The sequence below is a fragment of the Pelodiscus sinensis genome, chromosome 3 (genome assembly GCF_049634645.1).
Source record: "Pelodiscus sinensis isolate JC-2024 chromosome 3, ASM4963464v1, whole genome shotgun sequence".
NCBI lineage: Eukaryota > Metazoa > Chordata > Testudines > Trionychidae > Pelodiscus > Pelodiscus sinensis.
In genome coordinates this window covers 146,112,681-146,135,796 of record NC_134713.1, presented here as the reverse complement: position 1 = coordinate 146,135,796, position 23,116 = coordinate 146,112,681, and the positions used below count along the sequence as shown (strand labels likewise).

Below are 23,116 nucleotides of genomic sequence, written 5' to 3'. Positions count from 1 at the left end.
TCCAGTTAATATCTCAAACAGGAACCAAACTGAAACAATTTATGTTGGGAAGCAGCAACATTTCTTTAGGTTCTCAAAGATTTTCCATCACTATGGGTACGTTTAGATTACACGCCTTTTTCAAGAGACTTTTTCAAAAGAATTCAAAATCTCTTTCAAAAGAGAGCGTCTAGATTGTACTAAGTGATTGAAAAAGTGATCCACTTTTTCAAAAAAGAGCATCCAGACTGCCTGTCGAAAAAATGGCACCTGGAACCACTTCTGGCAGGGCATGGGGGCATCCTTTACTTCTGGGTGCTGCTGCCTGCCCTTTGCAGAGATGCATGCTTAAGGGGATCCCCCTCAATAGCCATTTCTCTGCTGCTGCTTCTGGCTTGCCTACCTCTGAGAGGGAAAACAAAGCTGCTGCAGTGCTTGCTCTGGTTGCCCTCCTTTCAGGGACACCACAGTAGTTTGGTTTTTGGTTGGTTTTTTGCTTTTCATCCTTTTTTTGATATGGAGCTGGAGCTGCTACTGGGCAAGCGATAGCCCCACACTGTTATGCTTGAAGTTCTGCTGCATCTACATGAGACCAGCATGATGCTCGTGCAGATCTGGATTCAGAACCCAGCCTTGAGCCCCTCGCTCGGGCTGCAGCACCACTGCCCTTGCCACCGAACTTACTCCCGGAGAGGAAATTTTGGAGGCTGGACACCAGTTCATACCAGTGGGACCGGCTCATCATGGAGCAGTGGGAAGACCAGGCTTGACTCCGAAACTTCCGTATACAGAAGTCCACATTCCAGGAGCTGTGTGCCTGGCTTGCCCCTGCCCTACAACGCCAGGACACCCACTTGCAGCCCGCCATCCCTCTGGAGAAGCAGGTCAGTATTGCCCTCTGGAAGTTGGCCATCCCCGACAGCTTCTGCTCGGTGGGATAGTAGTTTGGCGTGGGGTGGTTTACTGTTGGGGCCGTCTTGATGGAGGCAAGTCATTCTCTGGAGACAGTCCATGGGAGGGGGCAGAAAAGGGGGGCCATTAGGAAAGGGCAGAGGGAATGGGGGATGGAGTGGGAGTGGGAGTGGTAGAAGCCCTCCTGGCCTCACCCTGCCCTGCCTTTGGGGAGGCTCCTGGGGTCTTGGAGGGAAGGGGTGGAGGAACATCTCTCAACAGCTCAGGCAACCCCTCTAATTTCCTGTTATGTGTGTTTCTATTTGTCCCTTTCTGCAGGTGGTGATGGCCATCTATTTGGAGCTGCTTCGCAGGACTGTCCACCTCAGAGACCTAGATACCATCGTGGCTGGATTTGCAGGGCTAGGATTCCTGAACTGCGGTGGAGCACTCGATGGGACTCACATCCTGATACGCTCACCACCCCATCAAGCAGCCCAATACATAAACAGGAAGGTTCTCAATGGTGCTGCAGACCCTGGTCAACCACTGGGGACAGTTTACGGACATTTGTGTCAGCTGGTCAGGCTGGGCACATGATGCCCGCATCTTCTACAACTCATAACTGTACCACAGGCTGCAGGCAGAGACATTCTTTCCGCAGCGCAACTTTGCAGTCGGGAATGTGCAGATGCCTATGTGCATTGTGGCCGACACGGCCTACCCCCTTATGCCCTGGCTCATGAAGCCGTTCACTGGACACTTGGACACGAGCAGGGAACTATTTAACTCCCACCTGAACCGGGCTTGCTTGCAGGTGGAATGCGCCTTCGGGCATCTGAAGGGCAGGTTTAGGTGCCTGCTCACTGCCTGGACATGGGGGAACGCAACATCCCCGAGGTGATTGCCACCTGTTGTGTGCTGCACAACCTGGTGGAGAGGAAAGGGGAGACCTTCCTCCCAGGGTAGGGGACACAGGCTGATGTGGAGGGGAGGCAGTTTGAGCAACTCTGGACAGCTGCCATCTGCAAAACCCACCAGTCAGGATTGCGTATTCGGGAGGCCCCGAGGTAGAGAGTCTCCCAAGGAGCCCAATGACTTTCCCCAGGGCCTTCCAAATGTGGGCTTGTTCCTTGCCCCCCAATGCCTTCCCCCACAAACGCATCCCTGCCCCACTTTGTGGACATACACACAGAGACACAGGTGTGATTTTCAAAATGGTTACAATTTACTTCAAAGTTCTAGGTAGCAAACAGTAATGAAAAATAAAGTTTTATTTAAAAAATTAAAGTTCTTCCCTCACTCACTGGTGGGTAGGGGGTTGTAAACCTGGGGGGGGGGGAGAAGGGGGAAGGAGGAAGGGTATCTCATGAATGAGGGTGCCACCCAGATGAATAGCTCCTGGTGCTTCAGCTATGGGGGACTCTTCTGAGACGGCCTTGCATGCGGCCTGGGACAGTAGGGGGCTGGGCAAGTGGGACTGAACCTGGGTTTGGGATGGCAGAGAGTATGGGGGGGGGCACAGGCTGAGCAGGAACAGGGACAGGACCTGGGAAGGTCATTGCCTCCTGGATAGCAGCACAAATAGCAGCGTGCTGCTGGACGAACTCATCTAGCAAGTGAGTGCACCACTCTGCCTCTGCCTGCATCCTCTGGGAAAACGTGTCCTGCATCCTTTGCAGGACCAAGATGTGCTGGCGCATCAGATCCAGGTATGTGCACCAGTGCTGGCGGTTTCCATGCAATCGTCTGGGTGGTGGGACAGGTGTGGCTCGCTCCTTCTGGATGGCTGGTCTGGCTGTGGAGGGCAAGAGGGAAAAGTAGTCGGTCATGCATGCTCACATTGTCCCTGAGGACATACCCTCCTTCACTGCAGTCAGTGCCTATCCTAGAGTCAGAGGATGCTGATGTTCTCTCAGCAAGGCCTGGTGTGGGCTGGCCAGCAGCCACAGCCTCACTGGAGCCCAGAGGGTGTGCAGGCCACCATCCTGCCCCCTCTCACACACACACCATGGCCAAGCAGCACAGACAAGTGTCGGGCCACAGTTGAGTTCCCACAGGCTACAGAGTGGCCTGGAGCTGTGTGGCTGTCCCAGGGTCCTCAACCCATGCTTGCACCTGGCAACAGTCTGCGGGAGCAACTGGTACCTCGCACCCATGTGAGAGTAGGACGGCCCTCCCTGTGGTCGGCCATGTGTGGGAGCCCCCCAGGCTGTGATCAGCATGATACGTCACAGTATCGCACCATCCCCTTTGCTCCCGCCTCCCCTGTCCTGTATGCATTGGACCCTCACAGCACTCACCTGATGTTCCCTCCCTGGTGTCCGAAGATGTCTGGGAGGCCTTCTGCATCTGGGGCTCCTGGGTGAGGGTCACTGTGCTCTTGGTGTCCTCCTCCTTCTCCTCATCTTAGAGCTGCTGGTCCTCAGGGATGTAATCCTGGAGCTGTGGCCGCTGCTGCACAGGTCTCTCCATCCCTGACTCCACAACCTTCTCCAGAGACAGGGGTTCCCATGCCCCCAGGATTCAGTCCAGGTCCTCGTAGTAGGCACAGCAGTGTGCTGCTTCCCTAGACAGGGAGCTGCACTCACAGGCCCTGACATACCCCTGCCACAGTTTCTTGACCTTGGCTGGCACTTGGTCTAGTGTGTGGGGGTGGTGGCCTTTTTTGGCTAGGCCATCTGCCATTCAGGCATAAACGTCCACATTTCTCCTGGACTGCAGGGCCTGCAAAGACACCTCCTCGGATCAGAGCTGCAAGAGGGTTTTGCTCTCAGGGCCAGACCACGATGGTGCCTGGTTTTTGGTGCCCCTGGCTTGGTCCTGGGATGTGTCCCTGGAAGGGCCAGGGAGGTCTCGGAGGGCTTGTGCCTGTGACATGGTTGTAAAGTGGGCCTACCAGGAACAGCCGAGCGGTCAGGGTCCTGCTTGGAGCTGGCTTGCTGCCACAATGCTTCTCCTTGGTGCCTGTGCCTTTAAAAGATGGCTACAGACAGGAACAATAGAGGTGAAAGGTCTGGCAAGGAGTGTCCACCAGGGCTTTTGCCTGGAGGCCTTTATTTTTGAGAAAAAAAAAAAAAAAGCTTCCCCACATCTACACATACCTTTTTTCGACAGATCTCTATAAAAAATGGCGTTATTCCTTGTAAAATGAGGTTTATCGCTGTCGACAAAACTGCCACGTTCTTTCGATTTATTGTTGACAGAATGTTACGGCAGTCTAGACGCAGGTAAAGATTTTTTTGTAAAAAGGCCACTTCTTTCAAAAAATCCCTATAGTCTAGACATACCCCATTTGTCATAAATAGGAGCTGCTAAGGAGAATCTGACTTACCTGAAGAGTGAGGAAAGGGTTAAGCACCTGGGGGAGGGGGCTCAGGCATTCAGCCAATAAAATGCAGATGGGAATTTCAAACCAAGAGAAAGGGGGTTTTCTTCCTCTTTTCTTTGTTTGAGATCAGAGCAGTTTCTTCCAGGTATGGAGGGAGACAGGCTTTCCCAAGAATGGACTTCTTGAAATGTGTAAGTAGGGAAAAGTTTACATAGTCCATCAGGTTTTATTGTTTTCCTTGTTTGGAGGTTTGGAAATCATGTCTAAGCTGGTTAACTGTTTTTCTCTTTGTAACTCAGGATTACAATGCATGGATTTCCCCTGAGTCTATTTTATTCCACCCAGTCATTTACTATGCTTGCAACAGTAGTTTTGTTTTGATAATAAGTGTTTTCCTTTTTGTTCTTAACAACCAGTATTGGTTGATTGTTGTGTCTTTAAGCCTACGTGCATAAATCGTCCAGGAGGAGGAGATCCCATTGTTCTCTGTGGATTCCCTCTGTTTGTTTTCCCAACTCCAAGCAAAATGGAGGTTGGAGAAGGGGGGAGAACTTTGCCTTAGGAAGGGGATTCCCAAGTGATCTCTTCCCTGGAAAAGGATTTATTTTATATTTTCTTTTAATCACTTGCATGGTGGCAGAGAGTAATCAGTCTTTGTCTTTTTGGATCTCAGGGAGACTGAGACTGGACAAGTTTGTCTCTGGGAGTCACAGAGACAGGTTTTACAGAGTTTATTCTACTAGCCAGCTCCCCATCTCTGCACTCAGTGTCAGGCTGGGTAATTTTTGAGCCGTGACACCATGGTATCTACATGCCTGAGTCTCCTGTCTCTCATTTTCTACAGAATTCTTTTTAACAAAATTACTGTTTTTTTCTCTCTTACAGGAGCAAAGAAAGCCTGAATGTGACCAAATATAGTACTGTCTTACTGTACTACAGTCAGCTGACAAAGACATTGGCACGAAATGAAGGAATATGTGTTAACAAGAGTTCTTATAAGCCAATTACTTAAAATATAACACATGGACTTACAGCTGCACATGCTTCAGCTTAATATTTGTTTCACATTTAGATAGAGTAGTACACTCAATAGGTCAAATCAAGAAGTATGTACATGGGCCAAACTTTAGTTACAGTAAATTCAGTGCTCTAATAACTCTGAAGCATAATGATAACAGTTTAAAGGGGAAAGAGCAAATTAATTTATATCAAATCAAAGTTTTGACCAACTAAAGACTTCAGAATTTGGGCCAACATAGAGAAAGATACTTTAATACTAACCTGATATCGCCCCAGAATTATTTTTGATTTGCATCCAGGAGCATTTTTGCAAAATACTTGCAAGTTGAGAACCTCTCTTTTACAGCAGTTGTCTTTGAACACCTGCAAAGAAAGCAACCTACATTCACAAAGTATATGATCTTGCATCATCAAGGACACAAAAAGGACAGCAACCTACCACATGTAATTTTTAAATGAGGCATCCATTCCAGCTGCTAGTGTGGTTCCAGACAATGTCATGCTGAAAACATATACTGAGAATAGCAGTAAAAGGAAATCACTGACAATACCAGACTAAGAACAACAGTGGGATGCTTTGAAGCATGAAATAAAAACAGGCTGACTACATGGATTATGCATTGAGCTACCTATTGTACTGCAGCTTTGGAAACCTGGGATTGAGGCTAACCTTGGTCTTTCATTCTAGGACCTGCTCTGGGATGAAGCTGTTGCAGAGGTGATGCTTTTAGCTTCAGGGAAGAGAGGATACAGTACACTGCTCATATGCATCTTCCACTTGTTGGATGAGAGCCAAATTAAACTCTCAGAGCAGACTGTCAGCCTTCTTTTGATATCTTCAAAATGAGAAGCACTATAACAAGCACAAAGTATTACTATTATATTAATGATTCCAAATAATCTTTTTGTGTTACTGTTGCCACTACAATTTGTGCACACAATAAAAGGAGAGGAGGGTAAATCCAGTGAATAAAATGGTGGGTGAAATACCTACAACATCCCTGACACATGGAATGATGGGCACATCTCAGTACCCAAGTTCCTTGCTCGGTGGGAGATGTGAAATCCACAAGGAATGCACCCTGGCAGAAACACATGGATTCAGGGAAGGCTCATGCTCAAACTTTTGGGACAAACAAATATATGCCAAAGAGAACATGACTTAAACAACAGCCATTATGTAAATGTTTTCCCTCCAAAAGAATACCCCAAAATTAAGTTTGCAGATTACATTAAAACTAAGGTCTGTTAAATAGCCAGAATAGCATAAGAAATTAAAAGAATAAGAAATGTATTCTCTGCTGGAAATTCTCTTCAAGACCATAGACACCTTATGAATCTGCCATGTCTGTGAGTATAGATCACATACTACAGCATTTAAGGCAGGACTCCCAATACAAATTATTAAGATGGCTTTATTTTGAAACAATTCAGTAGAGTATGGGATAACTGCTTGAGATGTGTCTTATTCATTAGTGTCTTACTTCATCAACAAAACATCATCAAACAGCTTCTTTGAAGGTGCCAGTGCCCTTGAAGGCTGAGAGCTGCATTTGTTCTCTGCTTTATCTTACACTTCCATTGGAGGTCCTTTCCCCAAAAAAGGCTGGCTATCCTAGCAACAATAACTATAAGAATTATTCCTTTTCTTACCTCGTGTCCTTTTATTGTTTCTTTGTCTACAGGACAGGTGGGTACTGGATTCAGTTCTCTAAATTGAAGGAAAAAGGCAGAAAAATGTTAATTCATAGAATGTATAATTCCTTCCACAGAGGCTTGGCCATCTTGATTCAGACTATTGGTTCATCAATTTCTTTATTCTGCTAGCAAGTTCCAGATGCCTCAGGGACAAGTGGGAAAAGCCTCATAATGCACCTTGCTAATTTTCATTATTACATACATATAGGGATTTAATAATGTTTGAATAGCATTTTGAAAGTGTATTATACTAAGAATTATAAAGCCAAGTTCAAATGATAAAGACTCAGATTAACTGGGCACTGGATTTAGTATAAATTATTCTATTGTTAATAAATATTTTTAATTAACAGGATTTTATTACCCCATGACTATCCATTGCTGGTAAGTGATGATGTATTTGGGAAAAATCTCACATTGTAGGTGAAAGTTTTCTTATTCTTTGCCTAATTTAAGCAGTACGTTTCCCTTTCATGCTTGGGACTTTTAAAATGACCTGAGCCATTTCAACAAGTTATCAGAAATACTAAAAAGAAAGGGCAAGAAAGAAAATACCAAATAATATATTATTTTAACAGACACACTACAAAAGGGAGAGAACCAAATATGAAACATTTAAAAAGTATATTTAAAGATAATGATAACTATACATGCAACAAAATGTCTCCCTACTATGCAATTAGATCTGCAAGGGTGAACTCCTTTTACCTGTGATGAACCTCCATGAACTCACTAGACCCTTTCACCTCTTTGAGCTGATTGCAGCATTGGACTGATTCTGATTTCGTATCAGATTTATAATGATATAACTCCATTAAAGTCAATGGAGTCACACCAGTGCAAGTGAGAGCAGAATCAGTCTAATCACCATTATAAACTACTATTTAATGCAGATAATGACACACACTTGGATATTATGGTGACAAGCAAGAATTTTATGCCCATTCGACCATCCTGCTGTATGTTCTCTCATCTATGATAATCTATAGCATAAAAGATCAACATTTTTATCTGAAAACAATTGCATCAGACCCACAACTTGATTTATTTTGTTTGCAAGTGCCAGAAAGCCCTCAGGTTCCTTACCACCAGCCACCCAAACTGTACTAGAGAGATTCAAATGCCACTCAGCTGATTAGCAGAGCACTCACATCTGAGAGCAACATGTATATTTGGTGGCGTATATTCACACATGCCTCAGTGCACATAAAATATATTCTGCACATGGACAGAAAAAAAATTGAGGGAATACTGCTAAGGACCTTTTAAAAATAAAACTCCCAAACACATAATACACATTCCTTGATCCCCAAATGACAGGTTGTATAGTGAGACACATGTACCTTTAGCCCAATGGAAGTAGGTACCATTCTCAGTCTGCCTTCAAAACACAGTCCACACACTCAGCAGAGTCCAAATGTGTCCCCCTCCAGGGGCTTGATTTTATTATAAACAGAGAAATGAACCAGAATAAAGTTCATCTCAATCCTACTGTATGGGCTAAATTGCTCGAAGGCTGTGTCTACATTGGCAAGATTTTGCACAAAAGCGGCCGTTTTTGCGTAAAAACTTGCTGCCTGTCTACACTGGCGGGGAGTTCTTGCGCAAGAACACTGACGTTCTAATGTAAGAAATCAGGGCTTCTTGTGCAAGAACTATGACGCTCCCACTCAGGAATAAGCCCTCTTGTGCAAGCGGTCTTGTGCAAAAGGCCAATGTAGACAGGCAACATGAATTTCTTGTGCAAGAAAGCCCGATGGTTAAAATGGCCATTGGAGCTTTCTTGCACAAGAGAGCGTCTACACTGGCACAGATGCTTTTGCGCAAAAGCACATCTCTTGCGCAAAAGCACATGCCAGTGTAGATGCTCTTGTGCAAATACTCTAACGCAAAAACTCTTGCGTTAAAAAATATTTGCACAAAATCTTGCCAATGTAGACGTAGCCCTGGCGTTGCCTACTTTAGGACTCACTCATCTCTCCATGAGTCTCTCCCGTTTCCCAAATAGCTGATGTCTTATCTACACACAAGAGTTAAACAGATTAAGTTAAATCAATACAGAATCTGAAGTAAACTGATGCACTCCCTTTCTGTATATACATTTCAGTTTTTAAACCAATTTATTTCCATCAATATAACTTTTACATTTAGAGAACACCTCAGAAGCAATGAGGAGTGTTTCCTCTCTTTATGTCCACGTGCAGAATGACTTTTGTTATGTGATACGTTTGTGTAAATAACAAAAGTCATTCTGCACGTGGACAGCGTGTGGCGGGGGTGGCTCCAAGGGTTTGAAGTGTGGGAGGAGACTTAGGTCTGGGACAGAAAGTTGGCGTCTGGGCTCTGCTGGGGATGCAGGCCCTGGGGCGAGAGCACAGATGAAGGGCTTAGGGCACAGGCTGCTGTGGGAAGAGAGGACTACCCTCAACCCTCTCTCACCAGAGCACCTGGGGCCAGGTGAGAGGCACCTCTCCCACAGCCACCACAACTCCAGAAGACTCATCTGGGGGAGAGATGCCTGTTCCCCAGCCGGGACATGTCCAGGCTAGACTGGGTGGGGCCATGGAAGGGACATTTGTTCCTCAGCGGTGGTCGCTCTGGGGCAGTTTTGGGTTGGGGGCTGTGGCTAGGGGAGAGGTGCCCCTCCCTGCTGGCCCCACCGGGCTGTGAAGCTTAGAGGAAACTTTGCTCAGAGGGTATCAAGCTGCCAGTGTCCATGAGTCAGCAGAACCAATTTAAGCCTTCCTCCAGTCAGACCAACACCTGCTACCAGACAGGAATGTTTCTGTTTATCAAGGACAACCTGTTACACCAGGGGTGGAGAGGAAGGATTTACTCACCTTATGCAGTAACAGTGGTTCTTCGAGATGAGTCCCCCCATGGATGCTGGTGCACCCTCATGCCGGTGACTGGAGATTTTTTCAGCAGCATTTACCGTGCCACACATGTGCCATGGTGCCCCCTTGTGCCGTTGGTGTCCATTAAGTGCACACGCAGCGTGGCTCCCTCCATTCCTTCTCTACCCATGCTAGTAGAGCATGGGATGCCAAAGCAGGGGAAGGAGGAAGGGTAGTGGAGCACCCACGGGGATACACATCTCGAAGAACCACTGTTACTGCACAAGGTAACTCCTTTTTCTTCTTCGAGTATTGTCCCTGTGGATGCTCCACTCTGGATGACTATAAAGCTGTAGTTGGCTCATGGAGGCGGATTTGGAGCCCTGTTGTTGTCACAGAGGATAATACTGCTTGTCTTACAGCCATGGATGATGCTATGGAGGATGCCAGAGCGTAATGTTGTGTGAATGTGTGGTCTGATGACCAAGTGGCTGCATTGCAAATGTCCTGGAGAGGTACATTTCTGAGGACAGAGGTTGTAGAAGACATAGCCCTGGTGGAATGGGCAGTGACGGTGCCCAGTGGTTCTTTGCTGTGGATGGTGTAGCATGTGTGGATGCATGAAGAGATTCACTTGGAGATCCTCTGAGAAGAGACAGCCTGCCCTTTAGATCGTTCCACAAAAGATAGGAAGAGTCTAGGAGATATCTGCCAGGCTCTCATATCATCAATGTAGAATGCAAGCACTCTGCAGTCATCGAAGATGTGCCACACTGCGTGTGATGGATTAGTGTGTGGCTTGGGGAAAAGCAAAGATAAGTGTATGGGTTCATTTTTGTGGAAGGGAGAGGGAACTTTCGGGAGAAATTTGGGGTGGGGTTGAAGTGTCACTCTATCCTTAGTGAAAATTGTATAAGGGGGGGAGGGTCCACCATTAGGGTGGCAAGTTCCCCCACTCTCCTATTGGAGGTTATTGCAACTAGAAAGGAGACCTTCATAGATAGGTATGACGAAGGACAGGTTGCCAAGGGCTCGAAAGGCAGCTTTGTCAGGCTCTTGAGTACATGAATTAGGTCCCAGATAGAAACTGGTAGGTGAATGGATAGAAAGGTGTTTTGTATACCAGTAAGGAATCTTTTGGTGATTGGGTTTGAGAGGAAAGAATCACCTTCAGTGGTGTGATGGAAGGCTGCTACAGCAGCTGCATGAACCTTGATAGTACTTAGCGCCAGCCTGACTCCCTGAGGTGCAAGAGGTAGTCCAGCAGGAGGTAGAGAAGGAAGATCTCAGGGAGTATAGTGTGAGTGCATTTAAGCCACCGGGAGAGACTGTTTCATTTGTAGTGGTAGGTTTTCCTGGTGGACTCTCTTCTGCTGTTGATTACTATTTCTTGCCTGCTTTGAAAGAGAACATTCTTGGCATCCTGGAGCCATGAAGGAATCAAGTGTGGAGGCGGAGTTTGTACAGTTCGTGGATGGAGGGGGGACAACTGTGCAATGATTCTGGGGAAGATGATTGTGTTGAGGCAGAAAAGCATATGGATCCATCACTGTCATTCTGCAGAGGTAAGGATACCATGTTTGCCTCGACCATGCTAGTGCGGTGAGAATCATGTGAGCTTGATCTGTTCTGATTTTGATGATGATCTTGTGAAGAATGGGAAGGGATGGGTACGCATAGAGTAGTGGTGCATCCCATTTGATGGCGAAAGCATCCCCCAGGGAGCACTTCCCTAAGGCTGCACTGGAGCAGTAAAGGTGGCATTTCTGATTGTTTTGCAGAAAGGTTTATGTCTGGTTGACCCCACTGGCGAAATACGTAACTGAGGGCATGCAAGTCTGTCTCCTACTCGTGATGGTCATAAAACTTGCGACTGAGGGCATCTGTAACATTTAACACCCCTGGGAGCTACGTTGCAACGGGGGTAATATGATGTGCCAGGCACCAATTCCATAGCTTGAGAGCCTCCATACATAGGGATGGAGATTTTGCACCACCTTGCTGATTGATATAATACATGCAAGTGGTGTTGTCCGTCTTGATGTTTATAGTCTTGTGAGCTATGTAGTGTAGGAAATGCTGGCATGGTTTCGTACTGCTCTCAGTTCCAAAAGGTTGATATGGAGGGCTTGCTCTGTAAAGGACCATTTGCCCTGGGCCATGAGGCTCCTAGGTGAGCACCCCATCCCATGAGTGATGCATTGGTCGTAATAGTAAGTGTAGTGGTTGGTTGATGGAATGGAACACCGGTTAAGATGTTCATTCATCCACTAGTGCAAGGAGTTGAGGATCCGTGGCAGAATGGTAACTGACTTGGAGAGCAGGTCTCTGGACAGGGTACAAAGTGTAGCGAGCCAAGACTGAAGGCATCTCATGTGGAGCCTTGCCAGTCTGACAACGTAGGTTGTGGCAACCATGTGACCCAAATTTTTAGGCATTTGCGACCTGTCATGGTAGGGGTTGTTTGTGCTACCACTATGAGGCTGCATAGGGTGTTGAATCTGTGTGTGGGTAAAGTCACTTTGGCTGCAATGGTATTGATGTGTGCTCCTATAAATTCCAGCACCTGTGTGGGATGGAGCATGGATTTTTCGAAGTTTATACGGAAGCCAAGGCGGAGGAAAAGGTTTGTGGTAGTCTTGGTCATGTGTTTTGTCATCATGACTCCCTGATGACGTAGGCATGCCGCTACAACAGGCAGAGTTTTGGAAAACACTCCGGGGGCCATTGAAAGGGCAAAAGGGAGCACTTGGTATTGGTAATGACGACGGCCAACCATGAATCTCAGAAAACATCTGTGGGCGGGATGGATTGTTATGTGGAAATATGCATCTTGAAGGTCGAGAGCCGAAAGCCAATCTCCTTGAACCAATGCTGAGATTATTGTTGCCAGGGTCACCATCTTGAATCATTGATAAGCAATGTGTTTGTGGAGCTTCCATAAATCTAGAATGGGCCTCCATCCTCCATTCTTTTTCTATGTCAAAAAATAAGTTGAGTAAAACCCTGGGCCATGGAACTCTGTTGGTACTGGTTCTATGGCACCTAAGTGGAGGAGGTGAAGCAACTCTTGCTCGAGGAGGGTCTCGTGAGAGGGGTCCCTGAAGAGGGAGGATGGGTAGGGGGAAGACAAATGAAAGGGATGGAGTAACCATAGTGGATGAGGTCTAGGACCTATTTGTCTGATGTTATTTGAACCCATTGTTGAAAGAAGGGGTGGAGGCAGTGACTGAATTATGGAAGGTTGGTTGATGGTGTAACTACAAGGAGAGTGTCTTTCTGGCTCCTGACTGACCCTTCAAATTTGCTGTTTGGATGAGGGGGGTTGGGATACCGCCATGTGGTATTGTTGCTGGCACTGAGACCTACATTGTTGGGGTCTTTACTTTTGTCGGAAGTCATATCTTGGTTGCTGTCTGCATGGCTCCCTGGGTCTTTAGAAGTTGTTGTATCTGGCTCTCTTAAACAGGGTCCAGCGGGTGGTGTGGGAGTCCTTCATCGAGTGAAGTACTTTGTCGATTTTTTGCAAAGAAGTTGGTCTTATCAAAGGGTAGGCCTTCAACTTTTTGCTGCAAATCCCTAAGGACTCCTGATGCTTGGAGTCAAGATATTCTCCACATCACAACTGCTGAGGCAGTAACACATGCAGCTGTGTTTGCTACATCCATCATGGACTGTAGTACCGTGAGAAAAATTATATGGCTCTCCTGCATAATGTTGAAGAGGATAGGCCTCTTGTGTTCGGGTAAGTATTGTATAAGTTTTTGGAGTTTGGAATAATTAGAATAGTCATGATCTGCTAAAATGGTGGTATAATTCGCTGCTCTGAGGAGCAAAGTAGTCAAAGAATATACTTTGCAGCCCATAATACATATTTTTTTTTGTGGTTCTGGTTGTGTAGAGTTGATCTCATGTTTGGCTGTCTGGCTCTGTGTCTAACAGAATCAACTACCAAGGAGTTTGGTGGAAGGCGAGTAAAAAGAAAATCCACTCCCTTTGGTGTGATGAAGTATTTTCAATACACTCTCTTACTGGTTGGAGTGATGGATGCCAGGATCTGCCAGATGTTGTCTGCTGGGTCCATAATCGCATCATCCCTGGGGAGGGCAATTCTGGAGGAGGTAAGAGGCCGCAAAGTTCGCAAGAGATTATATTGCTTTTCTTGAATTTCCTGCAAGTCTCACTTTTGTGCCAAAGCCCCCTTTTAAAAAGCACTTGGAACATCTTTGAGTCATCTGCTGGTGGGGTGGTGGTGGATATTACCGCCTCATCTGGTAAGGATGACGAATTATGGACAGGGGACCTCTCTCCACTCTCCAACAAAGAGTCCTCCATCTGGACCGGGGAGTTAGGAATTGTCACCGAGGTAGAGGAGGGAGAATGAGGTCGTTCCCTGGGTGATATGGAAGGTGTGATGTGATGACTCTTCACATGAGGACGTGACTCCCATGATTGCCATTGCCCCGGGTAAGAGGGTAGCGGATATGTATACACATACCGGAGTGGTGGTGGTGCGTATGTAGCAGGCCTAGTGGCCCAGGATGGGGCTCTGTGTGCCGGGCTGAAGTGCTGGGAAGAAAAACAGCTGCGTGGTTTGGTGCCATTTCACTCAGGGAATGAGAGAGATTTGGCGACCTTCTAGAGTGCACCGATTGTATGGAGGAGCCTGGAGATACTGGTGCTGGTGAGAGGCAGCTCCTAAAAGGAGCATTGTGCTATTGATGCTCCTAGGATGGTGCTGAGGTTCTCGTATTGCTCAGTGCCACGGGAGTTGGCGGTGCCAATTAGTCCGGAAGTGGCATATTGACACAGGGTCTCTTTGGTGCCGATGTCAGTGCCGAGCAAGTTGGCTGCTTCGATGCCGAGTGGATGGTGTGGTCAGTGACTCTTGTTTTTGTTTGGGCTCTGAGTGTGCCCTCTTATGCGGTGCCGGTATCTTGGACGGTACCATGCTCGATGTGCCGGGCCTGTCTGTGGTGCTGACCCTCGAGGCAGTTAATGCCAAGGGTAATGTTCGGGCTGGAGATAGTCTCGTTTGTGAGACAGATTTGCCAAAAGAGGTAGAGGTATTTGATTTGTCCATAACTTTCAGCTTGGATGGTGATTTTGAGGCAGTTGTGTCCTCTAAAGGTAGTTGGAGAGACCTTTTGTAGAGGAAGGTCTTTAGTCTGTTAGCACGGTTGTGGCATGCTCTGGCCGTCAATTTGGAGCAGCGAGGGCACTTTTGTGTTTGCTGCGATTCTCCAAGGCACTTTATACATGTAGAATGCCCATCAGACAGAGGCAGGGCATCCTGGCACAACTCACACCTCTTGAACCTGGGAGTTCCTGGCATTAGGTGCAATGAAAAGTGGCGGGCCAACGGAATTTTTTTTTCTGCTATAGGGTTGGGTGTGGGGAGCTTAAAACTTGGAAATGTGAGGAAACTAAGGGGAATTAACCTTTTTTTGTCATTTCTCCATAAAATAGAGGAAAGGAAAGAAGCTTCGTCTGCTGCCGAGGACAGTAGAGAAGGAACTGAGGGAGCTGAGCCATGCGCATGTTGAAAGGCAACAGCACAAGGGGGCGCAGCAGACACTGCTAGAAAAATCGCTGGTTGCTGGCACGAGGACGCACCAGCACCCAGAGTGGAGCACCCATGGAGACAATGCTCAAAGAACCACCATTTTTGGGTCAGGGTCCACTGACCCACAAAAAAAACCAGTCGGGGGCCGCACACAAGTGAGAAGCAAAAAACGAACAAAAACAAACCCCCTCACCCCATGTTACACTGAGAGAGACTATGTACTATTATAAACACACAGCATCACCTCATATGATTTGTCTCGAGGTTTATTATTAAGGCCATGCTTACTTAAGTCAATTAATCTTTCTGCTGACTTCCTCAGGCTTTGGATTAAGTCCTTTAGTATTGTTATGGCATTTGCTGTTGCCTTTCAAAAGATGTTGACTATTATTAATTATTGGAGGTGGAGGGATTATTTGTAGAGGGAAAAGAGAGAACTGTATTGCTCTTACCTCAGAGAAATAATACAATGCTGGCAAAATCTGTGGCCACATCCTGTCTGGTGAGGACTGTGAAGGACTAAGTGGCAATAGGCACATTTGTACCGTTCCTGTAAGGTTTCAACGAAGTGGTAGTCAACGTCAGGTTCAAAGTCTAGCGAAATGCCACTGGTGGAATTCTGGCGTGGAAAGCTGTTTGGGAGACCCATAAATTCTTCAGAGGCCATGGAAGCTGTATTGGAAAGTCAAGGACAAAGAGTTTCAACTGGAATACCTTTATCATCAATAAAATTATCTCCGCTACAGTTTGCAAGATTAACATTAACATGCATTTGGACTCTCTCTTGCTGAAGATTTCCCTAAAGATTTCATATTCAAATGGAGGATCAGATACTAGACAGCAGTACAAAACATATCATCAAAGGCACTCCAGAATGATTAATCATTTATTTCAGAGCTACCACCAATGTTTATGATCGTGATCAGGCTCACAGTCTGAAAATTTCTCTCAAACAGAAAGGAGGTTACTTTTTCTTAGTTCTCATGCTAGATCCTTCTATCCTTATTCAAGCAAAACTGCAGCTGATTTCAACAAGGCATAACTTGGACCTACAAGTCCCAGGCACCAAAACTCTACATACAGTAATAAAATTGCCTTGAATTTAAGCCTATGCAACTTTACTAATTAATTTACACTAGTGCAAAAAGAATACTGTGTCACCATGATATATGTCATGTGAAGAAGTGGGTTGTGCCCACAAAAGCACATGATACTATCTATATTTTTTTGGTTAGTCTCTAAGGGTTCGTCTACACTGCAAGCTTCTTTCAGAATAAGCTTATCCGGAAAAGCTTATTTTGAAATAGGGCGTCTACACCCAAAAAGTGCAACAAAATAGTAATTTGCTATTTTGAAAGCTAGCATCCACACTGATTGGACGCTATCTTGCATTTAAGGCCAACCAGAACCATTTCAAGCAGGGCTGTAGGTCAGCAGTTGCTTCCGGGAGCTGCCTGCCTCTCTGAGGGTCAGCAAAGCATTTCCACTGAATGCTCTGGTTGCCCTGCTTTTGGACACCACAGCACTCCTTGCCATTGAGCCAAAGCTGCCTCTGGACATGCGATGGTCCCATGCTGCCGTGCTGCAGTTTCTGCAGGCTGCCTTCATGGCCCTACATGAGTTCGACCCCGAGCTAATCATTGAGAACCTCTGTCTGTGTGCTAGAGCAATGCCCTAGCAACCGCACCCCATCGTGGAGCAACGCTTTTGGAGGATGGACACCAGTTCCAAACTGGTGGGACTGGCTGGTGATGGAGTGGTGGGAAATTTCCACATGAAAATTTCCACATGAAGGAGGAGACATTCCTAGAGCTGTGTGCCTGACTCGCCCCTGCCCTCTGACGACGGGATACCCAGATACAACCAGTCATCCCCCTGGAGAAGCAGGTCACCATCGCCGTCTGGAAGCTCTCCATACCCGACAATTACCAGTCTATGGGCAACCAGTTTGGCATGGGAAAGTTGATTGCTGGGGCCATCCTCATGCAGGTATGGTGCTCTCGTGCTGCAGTCCCTGGACAGGGGAGGAGTACTGGAAAGGGGGACCCTAGGGAAAGGGGGGAGTTGAGGGTGCAGGGGTTCTGCAGTCCTACCCTCACACAGCCCTGCGGAGGGAGGCAGACTTCATATGGGCTGGCTATTGGGGTGTTTGTGGGGGGAAGGAAGGGCTCAGGAACCTCCCAAGGGCTCTGGCAGCTCCTTTGATTCTCTGTTTTGTTTATCTCCTTCTGCAGGTGGTGAGCACCATTAACACTGTCCTGTTGCGCAGGGTCATCCACCTGAGTGAACTAGAATCATAGAATCCTCGGACTAGAAGAGACCTCAGGAGGTCGAGTCCAGCCCCCTGCCCTAAGCAGGGCCAATCCCAACTAAATCAACCCAGCCAGGGCTTTGTCAAGCTAAGACTTAAAAACCTCTAGGGATGGAGATTCCACCCCCTCCCTAGGAAATCCATTCTAGTGCTTCTCCACCCTTCTAGTAAAATATTTCTTCCTAATATCCAACCTAGACCTCCTCCCACTGTAACTTGAGCCCATTGCTCCTTGCTCTGCCATCCGTCACTACTGAGAACAGCCTCCTCCATCCTCTTTGGAACCTCCCTTCAGGAAGTTGAAGGCTGCTATCAAACCCCCCTTCACTCTTCTCTTCTGCAGACTAAATAAGCCCAAATCCCTCAGCCTCTCCTCATAGGTCAAGTGTTCCAGTCCCCAAATCATTTTGGTTGCCCTGCACTGGACCCTCTCCAATGCAGCCACATCCTTTCTAGGGGGGGGGCATAATTGGATTCAGTAGACCACATGTGGCCTCACCAGTGCTGTATAAAGCGGGATAATCACTTCTCTAGATCTGCTGGCAATGTTCCTCCTAATGCACTCCAATATGCCATTAGCCTTGGCTACAAGGGCACACTGTTGACTCATATCCAGCTTCTCATCCACTGTAATCACCAAGTCCTTTTCTGCTGAACTGCTACTTAGCCAGTGAGTCCCCAGTCTGTAACAATGTTTGGTGCAGCTTGCGAAGAGGCTGAGCTGGGACTGTCAGGCTGGAGTGGGGGCCTAGACCAGGCTGCATTAGCTGCAAGGCAGCACTGGGCTCGACCTGAACCAGGCCAAGGAAGCCGGAACCACCAGGGCCAGGACAGCTTCTATTGTGCCCGACCAACACATGTTTGGAGAAAGCCATGAGGGATGTGAGCAGCCCATCCCCAATGGCAGCAGCCAGGCATAGCCCCAGGCACTTGGTGCATCTACCCCCATGGGATGGGCTGAGCTCAGCGTAGGCTCCACAGGTCTCGCCTGAACTACTCTGCAGTGCAGCACACAAGGAAGAACTAGTATGGCTCTCTAGCCCCACAGAAGTGGCCAGTGCTGGCCCTGTGACTAGGGCAGCCTCCCTGATGGCTGCAACCACAGCATGGAGAGCAAGAGGACGCCACATGGGAGCAGCTGCTCAGAGTAAAGTAGCAAAAAAGCTGCAGCAGGGAGCAGGTGACACTGGGAAGTTTCTGTAGAGAATGGAAGGCAGGGGGAGCACCCCAAAGATGAGCCAGCAACCTCCTCACCACAGGCCAGCCGTCACTCCCAGTCTGGGGGCTGCATTGAAAATTTGGCCAAGTGGCTAGTCCTGAGGGTCTGTTGCTGGCAAACTCCTATTCAGGGTAATAGCCACGTGGCCAGTGCAACCTGTCCTGCTGGTGATGAGGTATAACTAGACAGTAAGTTGGCTTTCAGACCCCAGGTAGTGTTTACTGAGTTGCCAGGAAAAAATATTGTTTTTCACCAGGCGTATATCAGACCCAGCAGGCCCAGATGCAGGGTGTGTGCACGAAGGGTGTGAATGCATCTCTCATGGTCCTCCAAGTAACCGTGCTTCAGCCAGCTAGAGGAAGGTAGGAGCAGTGCACTGCCCAAGCCTCCCTCCCCCATGCTCTGGCTAGCTGGGGGAAGGCTGGGACTGATTTCCCCGTGTACTTGGGGATCATGGGTGAGGGGAGGGGCACAATCACACCCTTGCAGTCCACATTTACCAAAAAAAGCACCCCTTGCAGAAATTTGTGCACACGGGCCTGCCTGGAGTCAGATCCCCCAGCCTGCCTTCTCAAGTCCTGGTTATGTAATGAAGGGTACGCATGTGTTCATTTTAAACAAAATGTGGTTTGGAAAGTAGATATGCATAAAGAAGCATGCTGTGGCTCACCACCCTAGGAACAGTCTAGAAAAGGCCAAGGGGAGGGGGGTGAACTCAACACGTGGAGTGGAGAAGTACAAGCATGTGACAAACAAAGCCATATATGGAAAGGTTGAATATGATTGGTTTAGAAGTTTGTGTTATGTAACCTGTTATGTAACTGCCATGTGCTATAAAACAGCAAGGGGAGGGGCTCCTTGCTCGAGGGGCTCTGGCTGATTTTAGTACCAGGGGCTCTCCATTTGTGCACACTGAATAAAGTCTTGTTGAATTGAATTGAATTATAGAAGACCCTTGATTCTGCCCAGCACCTGACTCTCTGGGAACCACAAAATCCCAACAGTAGCTAGTTAGAATCATAGAGCTGGAAGGGAGGTCATCAAGTCCAGCCCCCTGCCCAAGGCAGGACCAATCCTGTTCTTGAAGTACACCAGAAACTCACATTTCAGAAGCAACTTGCTGCAGTATTTCACCTTCAAGCTACCAGCTTGTCCAGCACTTCTCAGCCCTCCCTGGTTCCTCTGGCATGGGGTTCAAATGCTGCCCTGCTGGGTACAGGGAAAAGCACTTTGCTTGAGTGCATTAAACAATGGGACTATAGGGTAGCTCTTGCCTCTCTCTTTCCCATTCTGCCTGGCAACAAGAGGTGGGTCACAAGAGGAGCCGGTCCATTAGGAGTGGGCAGCTCTGAGAAGGGAAAATCGCAGCCTGCTCTTTAACCCAGAGGCTGGGCTTGGCAGTGAGCTACAGGACTCCCACTCTGTGCAGTTGTCCACTTGTCCTCACCTTATTCATTTATCAACGTTCCTAGCTTCCTTGCTGCAGAATGGGCACCTCATTCCAGCACAGCAGCTTTGCCATTCAAACCCCTCACACTTCAGCTGTTGCTTTCGCAGGCTTTAAGATGGCTTGGTGGTGTTCTGGCTTTGCATATTAGCATGGAGAGAGAGGAATTTTCTAATCTCCTGCAACATCCAACAAACACACTTATGACAGTTCTGAAACTTATTTGCTTTTTCCTGTCCTCATTTCTGAATAAGCCTAGTGCCTCACTAATCATGAGTTAAGGGAAGCAATGCAGTGGGTGCCTAAGTGAAATAGCTAGGGCTGTTTAATATGCAAAGTAGGATGGCTTGTCTTAACTGGGTCATACATGAAAATTGGGGCCTCACTCAGTGTACAATGTACTTGCTCGTGCTACTGTACAGTCATACAAAAGAAAGAGTCCTCCCCAAAGAGCTGATGCTGTCTAATCTTTCTTGCTGGATTTAGATTGGTTATCCACAATTTAGAGTGGTTCCCGGTTTGGTGGGTGGCAGCAGCAGCTCCGGCGGCTTGGGCCAGAGCTGCTGCATGGTGGGTGGCAGTGGCAGCTCTGCAGCCAGAGCCAGTGCTGCGTGTCCGGGCCGGAGCTGGGTGGCAGACGGAGGCAGTGTCTGGGCCAGAGCTGCGTGGTGGGTGGCTTCCTTGTTGCAGGGCCCATGCCCAGGGTGCCATAGCCAGAGGGCAAGGGGCAAATGGAGATGGATGTTGCTGGGCAATAGGAGTGGAGGGTACTGGGCAGAGGGGCAGTCAGTATTGGTGCACAAGACAAAACTCACTCTGTTCACGGATGGAAAAATCTTAGAGGTAACACTGGTGGTAATATGACAATAATTCCTTGTCCAATAGGTTCTGCTTCTGTTTTCTTATCTAGAGTTCTATTATAATCTTTTGAAAGAAGTTAACCATCAATAGAGTCAGCACCTGTAGCCTTCCAAGTCTTTGTGCAGCTCAAAAAGACAATGGGATGATTTTAGAGGGCTTATCCCTTCCTCCTCCCAGTTCCTATTCATGTTAACAGGGAACAGCAATACCGAAAATCTGGAGATGCAGACAATTCAATTTTATTGGATTTAGCTTCCATCAAGCATGAATCCAGTTTCCTTTTCCCCCAACTTACTTCCCATTTGCCCCCGATTTATATAGTAACTATAAGACTTACCCGGTGTTGGCTGGGTCTGACCCAGGGGTGGCTGTTTGTGTGCGTGTGTGGGCGGGGGGAAGCGGTGCTCCGGGGGAGGGGGGAGGAGAGGACAGCAGCATTGGGGCTGGCAGGGCTTCCCCCCCCACACACACAGTCCAGCACTGGGGCGGAAGGAAAAGATTTGGAGCTAAGGGACCACTCTCCTGAGCCGGTGGTCAGCTGGCCACTCCCTTCTTAGTACAGCTGTCCCAGTGGTCATGCTGCAGTATAGCCGTACCTCATGTATGGCTTGCTGTCCCCAATGGTCACTGTGAAGTATCACGTCCCTCCAATCAGTTCCCTCTCTTTCTATGTTAATTAAAAACAATTGAATGCCAGGCACATCCTGTTTTTCTGGCACAACCAAACCTTAACCTTGCTTTAAGTCAGGATAAGAGGAAGCTTCATACCAAATTTTGTGATCCTAGCTTTTACCATTTAGGAGAAGTTCTTGAACAAATGGACTCGCACACAGACAGAGAAATCTCAAATATATAAAAGTGGCGAGGAGTCCTGTGGCACCTTATAGACTAACTGACGTGTTGGAGCATAAGCTTTTGTGGCCTTGCATCTGACGAAGTGGGTCTTTGCCCATGAAAGCTTATGCTCCAATACTTCAGTTAGTCTATAAGGTGCCACAGGACTCCTCGCCGCTTTTGCAGATTCAGACTAACACAGCTACCCCTCTGATACTCAAATATATAGATATTCTTAGCTATACCTCAACCAATGATTTTACTGAAATACAAAATGTTATGATTGGTTAATTATAACACAATTGTCTAACCAATATCCTACCACCTTAATTGGTTTACACTAGGGATGTGAAGGACTAGTCGGATAAGCAAATGCTTATTGGATAGTCAACAGGCTAGTTGACTAGTCACTTCCCCGCACTTGCTGCCTCTATCAGAAAGAGGCAGCGGAGGGACGGGGGAAGAGGAAGGGATACTTCAAAGCGACAGTACTGCATGGAGACCAGGGCCAGCTGACCCCAGTCTCCATGTGGCACTTTCACCTTTACAGTGGGCTGCTGCTACACTTAAAAGGTGGAGGCAAACTGATGGAAAAATGCATCGATTATTCAATTAGTCAATATTTAACATCCCTAGTTTACACCTAGCAAAATTAAGCAATCAGCTTAAATTGCAGCAAGGGAGGTTTAGATTGGACATTAGGAAAAACTTCCTGTCAGGGTGGTTAAACATGAATCAATTGCCTAGGAAGGTTGTGAAATCTCCAATGCTAGTGATATTTAAGAGCAAATTAGATAGACCTCTATGAGAGATGGTCTACAAGGAACTTGGCCCGTGAAGGCAGGATGACCTCTCAAGGTCCCTACCAGTTCCAGTGTTCTATGATTCTACACCAGACAGAAACAAAGAACTAGATAGACACCATAGAAAAGTAGGGACCATAATGCCAAAATAAAGAAATGAGGATTTCACAACCTCACCTACTGAAGTGGGTCCTTCCCAGACAGTAAGCTATCAACCTAAGTTTTCTTTAAATCTTCTAGGCTCTTCCCTTATCAGCCCAAAATTGCCTTATTTCAATGTTTGGGATGTGTGAGGATGCAACCATACATTCCCCAGCTT

At 47.3% G+C, this 23,116-nt stretch overlaps 1 protein-coding gene across 14 annotated transcripts in view; it reads right to left on the bottom strand.

Moving 5' to 3' along the window:
- The window catches only part of TRAF5 (TNF receptor associated factor 5), a 72,624-nt gene that overhangs the window by 27,491 nt on the left and 22,017 nt on the right, over window positions 1–23,116 (bottom strand). For 9 of the 14 annotated variants that reach the window (XR_012902900.1, XR_012902898.1, XR_012902899.1 and 6 more), the window contains 3 exons: window positions 15,775–15,994; window positions 6,875–6,932; window positions 5,483–5,584 (listed from right to left, as the gene is read on the bottom strand). Coding sequence is in view for 1 of the 14 variants with exons in the window: in XM_075925132.1 (XP_075781247.1) it covers window positions 5,483–5,584; window positions 6,875–6,932; window positions 15,775–15,989 (375 nt within the window). In the remaining 13 variants the exon portion in view is untranslated. Of the gene's footprint in view, window positions 1–5,482; window positions 6,075–6,874; window positions 6,933–15,774; window positions 15,995–19,955; window positions 20,062–20,299; window positions 20,479–23,116 lie in introns of those variants that run through there. The other 5 variants (XR_012902890.1, XR_012902896.1, XR_012902891.1 and 2 more) reach the window with 4 other exon arrangements.